General features: G+C 46.5%; 1 protein-coding gene across 2 annotated transcripts in view; it reads left to right on the top strand.

Annotated features, from left to right (window-relative positions):
• fgfr2 (fibroblast growth factor receptor 2) overlaps window positions 1-7,760 on the top strand; it is a 39,841-nt gene that overhangs the window by 29,318 nt on the left and 2,763 nt on the right. For both annotated transcript variants that reach the window (XM_023411664.2, XM_023411662.2), the window contains exons 12-17: window positions 464-574; window positions 1,315-1,505; window positions 2,279-2,401; window positions 3,597-3,667; window positions 6,364-6,501; window positions 7,120-7,225. In XM_023411664.2, the coding sequence (XP_023267432.1) occupies window positions 464-574; window positions 1,315-1,505; window positions 2,279-2,401; window positions 3,597-3,667; window positions 6,364-6,501; window positions 7,120-7,225 (740 nt within the window). The remainder of the gene's footprint in view (window positions 1-463; window positions 575-1,314; window positions 1,506-2,278; window positions 2,402-3,596; window positions 3,668-6,363; window positions 6,502-7,119; window positions 7,226-7,760) is intronic.

The following is a 7,760-nucleotide window of genomic DNA, read 5'->3' as shown; positions in this document are numbered from 1 at the left end:
GGGGTGGGGGGGGGTTAGATCAGGTACAGCAGCAGGTTATTGGACCTACCTTGACAATGGAAATCTGCTCTTTAGAAGGACTCCAAGTAAGGTAACGGTGAAGAGGAATGCAGGCAATGCCACTCCGGCTGTGTGGAAACCTCTACTGGCTCAATCAGTGCCCTGTAAAAGGAGCCTGTGCAGCAGATAATGAATCCAGATTGAGCATCTTTAATTCCTCCTCCTCCGTCTCCCTGGCACTGAAAGGATGCCTCTGTAGTCTGCGCGAGGAGCTTCCCTAGCTGCTGTAACTTTAGCCCACATTGTCTGTCAGCCGCACTTAATCAGAAGCGCCTACAAAACAAGGTGTTGTGTGGGAGGGCAGCCCCTAAGTCAAAGGGTTAAAGAGAAGACGGGACTGGTGGTTTGTTTGTTTTGCTGAGATTTTCCTGACAACTTTCAATCCAACAACTTCTGTTCTTAGATGACGCCACCGAGAAAGACCTGTCTGACCTGGTGTCAGAGATGGAGATGATGAAGATGATCGGCAAACATAAGAACATCATTAATCTTTTGGGGGCCTGTACACAAGACGGTGAGTAGCATGGGACATAGCATCAAACAGTACCAGCTTAAGAAGGGAATCGGAATACACAGATGTTTTTGCAATAATACACTGCAGAGATTTCATTGTTCGTAGATGTATTTAATGCTGTATTGTCTTTTTATGATGCTGCATGAATTGCCTTGTTAACGCTGTAAAATATTGTACCAAATGTTGCTTCATGCTTCAAAAAAAAATTCATAAAATGTGTCATCAGACCACATCAGACAGACGGCGGAGGCCAAGGTGTTGCGCCTTTTTTGGATGGAGCTAAAAGCCATTTGTATGTCATATGTAGAGGTTGGATTTTAATTGGATGTGAAGATGGATAAAGCTGAGCACCCAGGAAGTTTCTATTCATGAAGTCAATAATGTATGAAGAATGAAAATAAATACATTTATGCCTCTTTTCACACATAAGCACACCTGTTCAATCCCTGATGAAAATTGTTGTGGACTTTTATGAGTTCTGGAAATGTACATAAATTCTCGGATGCAGCTCAGGGAGAGTCCGGTCGTTTGGAAGTTGTTTTCCACACGGACATCCTCGTGTCTTTTTTCCTCTTGAAGCAAGCGGCAGATTTAAAGTCTTAACATTCAAATGAGAGCTGCCTGTTCTTTATGTATTCCATTAAAAATTCACCTTGAATTTTGTTCAGTGCCTTTTCCTCTCAAAGGGAATCATTTATGACCATGTTCAAAAGGTAATGTGAGTCTTTTCTCTGCTGCAGGCCCCCTCTATGTGATAGTGGAGTACGCCTCCAAAGGCAACCTGAGGGAGTACCTCCGAGCCCGTCGTCCGCCCGGCATGGAGTACTCCTACGACATCGCCCGCGTCTCGGACGAGCAGCTCACTTTCAAAGATCTGGTCTCCTGCACTTACCAGGTGGCACGGGGCATGGAGTACCTAGCATCACAGAAGGTAAGAGGAGGACGCACGCAACCACGCACAATGTCCTGTCCTCACATCAATTCCCCTCTGCTGGTTGCCCAGACAGATCTCTGTGCCAGTACAGAGTGTTTGATGTGCTGTATCCAGGAAGGTTTTTTTTTAAAATTTTTAACGTAGGGAACTTGCTTGTGCGTCACTGTGGGAATGTTGTCTCCTAAAAACACTACTCTGACCCCCTGCCCAATCCCCGCATTGTCTCTCATTCCACAACAAAAGCCCCTCTGTGTAGAGGAATTGTGAAGTTTTCACAATGGGGGTACGGCCATGTTGGCCAAACGCAGCATCACGCTCCCTCTCACTGTTGGAATGTGACAGAGCATACTGTCTCACACACACACAAACACACACACACACACACACACACACACACACACACACACACACACACACGTACATACATGCACATGCGCACTGATGCACAGAGTCTGACCATATAGTATGTGGTAAAGTATGTGAGGAATCTTTACTTATCCAGACATGTTCATGTTGGTGCAGTCATTGTGGCGTCATGTTATTCAGTCAAGTGATGCCTCTGTGCAGGAGATTTCTAGATGATTACATGCACCACAAACATTTTAACACCATTCCAAACGAAGTATACACCTTGTTTCAGAGTTGATTTATTTATGCAATGAGGTAACTGTCTTATTCTCTTCCCCTCCACTTTTTCCACTCTCTGACCTCCCCTCTGTTGTTTCCTTTTTCTCTTCCTCCCCCCTCATTTCTCACCCTCTCCATCCCAGTGTATACACAGAGACCTAGCAGCCAGGAACGTCCTGGTCACAGAGAGCAACGTCATGAAGATCGCTGACTTTGGCCTGGCCAGGGACGTCCATAACATCGACTACTATAAAAAGACGACCAATGTGAGTCTTTAACCTGCACGCTGCACATTGAGCGATGTGCGCTTTGAGAGAGTGGAATGTCTTTGAGAGATTAGTCCACCCGTCTCTCTGTCTTTTCTCTAAATCTCTCCCTTCCCTCATCTTTCTGTTTCACTCTTTCCCTCGGCTGGTGTCTTGGCAGAAGCCGCGGGTTCCCAGGCAGCCTGTGAATGTTAGTGCTTCTGGAGACTCTGCCTTGTTTATCCCTCAGTCTCTTGTCCCTTTGGTTCCACAGACACTTACACAATTAGCCAGAAAGAGAGACGGAGTGAGAGAGAGAGAGAGAGAGAGAGAGAGAGAGAGGGGAGCGGCTTAAACATAATTGACATCTCCATAGTGTCTATATTTCCCACCGCAGAGCAGCATTGCCTGCACATCCTCATTTGGTATGCATGGTTGCCTTTTCATCGCATGCACAGTCATGCTGAGAACTAGCTGACAACAACAACAACAACAATACACGATGATGATGATGGTAATGATGATTAGGACAATGACAGCAGCTACAATGATGATCGCGTTCAACCAATCTAGACAGAGCTATCATTGTAGTGCCGCTTTTTTTTTTTTTTTTTAATTTCTGTTTATTTTTCCTCCAGTCTGATAGGAGCAGAACAGCGTACCGTGCTCTTGTTATTGTTGTGTTACCTGGTGAAAAAGTAATGCCGGTGCACAATTAAAGTCTATGCAATAAATGGAAAGTTAAATTTTTTAAAGAATTATGTGTTTAGTTTGCTGCCTTTTATTAACTACAGCAGTTGAAATTTCTATTTTATAAGGACTTATTTAGATTTTGCTTCTCCATTTAATAATTCTGAGTGTGCGATGAGATTATTCTTGCCGTTAGGCTACCGCACAGACATCGATCAAGGTCGCCCCGTCTTGTGCTTAGCTTCTCAGCCAGTGTTTTAATAGCACATAGAGATAAACTCTCTCCTTTATCTGTGACCCTGTTTATCAGCTCTATTGCTTTAACAATGTAAATGTTCCTCTGGGAAATCCTCCGCCCAGACAGTCGCTCCTGGTGCCTAGAGTCGTATTCCCCAGGCTCTCCGGCAGTAATGAGATCTCCCATCAGTGAATTAATTCAAACATGCTGATCAGGCCAGAAATGAAGGTGTTCAGGGGTGTTTTGTGTGTAGATGTTGTTTGACCTCTCGCCTGTGTGTGTCCTCAGGGTCGTCTCCCGGTAAAATGGATGGCTCCAGAGGCGCTGTTTGACCGGGTCTACACACACCAGAGTGATGTGTAAGTATATAACAAGCCGCTTCTGTGCCCCACAACTGAAAATGCATCCTACAAAAATCACCTGTGATGCAAGTAAACTTTCTCATCTTGTGTAAAAGACTTTCTGTCGCTGCTATTTCGGAGATCTAATGTGGAGCCCAGCTGGTTTCCTGTAGTCTGCAGTCAGATTCAGAGGCTTGTTTTTCAGGGGTGGGGTGAGGTGTTTTGGTGCAGTGCTGGTAAGCGTTAGGTGGGGGGGATGACTGGCTATAGGGGGCCAGCACTGGCCAGTCTGTGGCAAAAGTGAGGATTTCACGCTAGACTTGTAGTCAATGCCGTGTTACTAATCTGACCGGCTTCAAAGAGCCCTGGAAGGAGCCCGGAGCCCACCAGCGCCTCCTCCCCCACCGCCTCATCCCTCGCTCCTCCGGCTCGACTCGGAAGTCTCCCCTCCTTTTGGGCCTCCACACATGTCTGAACGCAACAATGCTGCAGCCCTGCGGTCCGGGCCTCATCCTCCCTACACCCACCCCCTTTAACCCACTGCCATCCCGTCTTCACTCTCCTCTCCTCATTCAGCAACACTTTGAACATGTGGCTCATCGTTTTGGAGCCGTTCCATGATCAAAATAATCTTCCCCCTCCCTCCTTTCACCCCCATCGTTCTTATTTTCATTCATCTGGTATGCGAATTGCTGACCCGTCTCTGTCTCTTGTCTTTTTTTAAGTTCAAGAGTATTCATTCTAAAAACAGAACAAAGGGAGAGCGTCCCTCTCCTTTTTGGTGTTTGAGTCTTATGCGTTCTGACAGCGTTGTTTGAAGTTTCTGCTTCAGACACTGGCGGCAGAAAGTGTATGTGGCAATTAAATAAATGCGTTTCATGCTGACCCCTGGGAAAGGAGATTTTGCATGTGTGTGTCTGTGAGTCGTACACCAGTAGCACACTAAATGTAGCACTCATCCAGTTAAGCACTGCGATACAGAGTCTCTCTACTGCCCATGTTTGTGTATGTGCGTTTGTGCACATACATACTATGTGTCCATACACATCATCCCCTTCATGTTCCATAGCACAGCACCGATCAATAAACTGGGGGAGTGCATGGGGCTGAACGGTGGGGGGGTTGGCAGGCATGAAGTGGCCGCTGTAGTCCTTTCTATCAGCTCACCGCTAATTATGTTTCATCACTCACTTTTAGTAATTGGCTTTTTCACAAAGCATATGACGGGAGAAGGAAGATGAGGAGAGGTGTTGTGGAGGTGGAGGGTGGTGGGCTCACGCTCAAACATCACCAGAAGCGCCGGCGATCCATACATGACATCAGATTAAATGAATACATGAATTCCAATGAATCTCGCTCCTTGTTGTTTTGACAAATTGGCCCGGGGGACTTAGCCCTGGCCGGTGTAGGTAAGGGTAAAGAGAGACGATGTCAGTGGCCAGGCTCGGTGGAGGCAGCGTGGGGGGTCTTACACCCCCACCCCTACCCCACCCCACCCCAACATCAACAAGAAAAACAAATGTATTCCCTCCGCTGTAGCTCCTGTACCACGTTTCAGAACCTTGAATCTTCATGTTTTGATCAGATCCACTGATGTACGTTCATGTATTGAGTGGTTCTCTGATTCATATTGCTCCCAGTCAATATCATAACTTCAGCAAGAGAGAACATGCACCCTAACTGCTTGAGATATGAATGTAATGAGGTATGAACGACTCCAGGACATCGACCTACATGAATACATAGTAAGGCTGAATGTCTGGTCTTCTGAAGTGACCCGGAGCGTGTTGGTGTGCTTGTTTATTTGGTGAGTCACAGTTGGTTGCAGGTGGACACGAACCTGCACAATCCACCAGGCAGACAAGCAGAGAGAGAGAGAGAGAGAGAGAGACGGTTACAAAGTAGCACAGAAAGGAGAGATGAGTGTGTCAACAAGTGGAGAGATACCACGCTGTGATAGAGGAGAGACCAAACCTGGGGTTGGTTGTGTAAACAGATGGAGGAACTGATAAAAGCCCAACCTGCTTGTCCACGCTCACTTGCCTGGTTGCAACACTAACATGGCCTGTAGCTGCCGCCATGCGCATGTGCACGTTCATGTTCACGAGCGTGTCTGCGTGCTATCATACAGCCTTTGTGTGGACTTGAATCAAGCATGCCGTCAGCACAAGAATGATTCATTTGAAACACTCTGGATCTGTGATATAAACATGCAGCACGACGGTGATGGAAATCAGCAGCATGGACTCCCTGATACTTAACTACCGGACGCTGCGATGAGAAAGAAGTTAATGCTTAATATTCCCTAGCTGTCGCTTATCCTCTCCCTCCTCTTTTGTTTGCTGTGGGTGGTCTACTGTTTGTTTTGGTGTGGTGTGACTGGACAATGCCAGCCTGTGTGACCGGCCAGCCGGGCACAAAAGCCATCATTGAGATCAGGGCCAGAGTGGCACTGGGAGCGGGTTTGCGCCGCAAGCCACCGGACGGCAGAAAGAGGGCATTGACACCACTGCTGTCACACTGTTGAAGTTGTATCCAAACTTTGACTAAGTGTCTATGTAAATTATCTGTAGGTTAAAAGAAAGTGACGCTCATTGGGCCTAATGTTATTTATATTACCTTGGGAGCTCTTTAACACTATTTACAGACAAATCCTGCCGTTTCAGTCTCATTCTTGCGAGTAATTATTAATCTATATGTGTCTGTCTTTCCAGCTGGTCATTTGGGGTGCTGATGTGGGAGATCTTCACCCTAGGGGGCTCACCATACCCTGGCATTCCTGTCGAAGAGCTCTTCAAGTTGCTCAAAGAAGGCCATCGCATGGACAAGCCTGGCAACTGCACCAACGAGCTGTAAGTTCTGCTCTTTTCTGCCAAACTGGCATCTTCCCTAACCACGCTGTTACCCAAATACACACTTACTCTTACAACAAGACTCAGCGCCATCCCAGTCTCCATCAGATCCATGACTCCGGGGCTCTGTGTCCACTCTGTCAGACCCTCTGCACAGCTGTGACTGGCTGCTATCAGTGTCCTCTTTCACAATAAGTCCTCTGCAGTCAGCGGACAATGGCGCAGTTCTGCCATGGTGCCACACTGAGAGGGTTGATGGAGAACAAAGTAGAGAGCAGTGCATGACACACACACATTATAGTGTATAAAAAAAAAAAAATCCCAAAGCACTGGGAGGCAAGTTTGTGATCAGCAGCATCCCATCAAAATATAAGAAATTGAGACGGCGTCAGCGAGCACCTGCTGTTTTGATTTATTCTTTGAGATGTGGACACCTGAGTCCAGGGGCATAAATCATTTCAGCTGAAATGCAAGATATTAGACGAGGTAGATGAGAAGTGTCACAGCTTGAATTTGAACAAACTGAATAATGGCTACAAAACTGAATTACTCTGTTCTCGCTCCCTTCAGCCACTCTTCTCCTTTGCGTGAACTGATTTATGATTTTCTTTCTCTCAGGTACATGATGATGAAAGACTGCTGGCATGCCATCTCATCCCAGAGACCCACCTTCAAGCAGCTAGTAGAGGATCTGGATCGCATCCTCACCCTCAGCACCAACGAGGTGAGTGCAGCTCTGTCATTCCTTTTCCATAAATTTCCTGGATTCCGGGTGGTCAGAAACTATGCTACACAAACCCTATCATTTCCTGGCAAATTCCAGTATTTCATAACAATAAAATCAAATAATATGATACATTCTTACACACAATAACATGTTTCTCAATCCAAACTAAATCACACTCTTGCCAGTAAGTGGAGGGTTCAGCAGCATGTTGCTGAAAGCTTTAGGAGCATTAGCCTAAATGGTGACCGAAAAAATGGCCGGATGATTTGATCCAGGTCCAACATGGCCGCTACGGCCCAGTGAAGTTGCCCAATCATCACATCCATGGCCTATTCCCTACAATGGCCTGCGTTTCTTTCCATTCCCCTTCCTGTCTTGTGTGATATCCGCATGCCGACCTGAAAAGAGGCCGTCGATGGAAAGCTGTAGAGACTCGTCTGCTCCGGAGCTGGAACTTCATGAATTTATGCCAAAAAAGCCCAACTTTGAGTTTGAACTTTTGAAATGTAATAAAGCGCCTTTTTCTTGCCCC

This window comes from Seriola lalandi, unplaced genomic scaffold (genome assembly GCF_002814215.2).
Source record: "Seriola lalandi dorsalis isolate HSWRI2012SDOR001 ecotype SW California unplaced genomic scaffold, Sedor1 jcf7180002054470, whole genome shotgun sequence".
NCBI classification, from domain to species: domain Eukaryota; kingdom Metazoa; phylum Chordata; class Actinopteri; order Carangiformes; family Carangidae; genus Seriola; species Seriola lalandi.
Note: the sequence above shows the minus strand (reverse complement) of the source record. Positions and strands in the feature narration are given on the sequence as shown.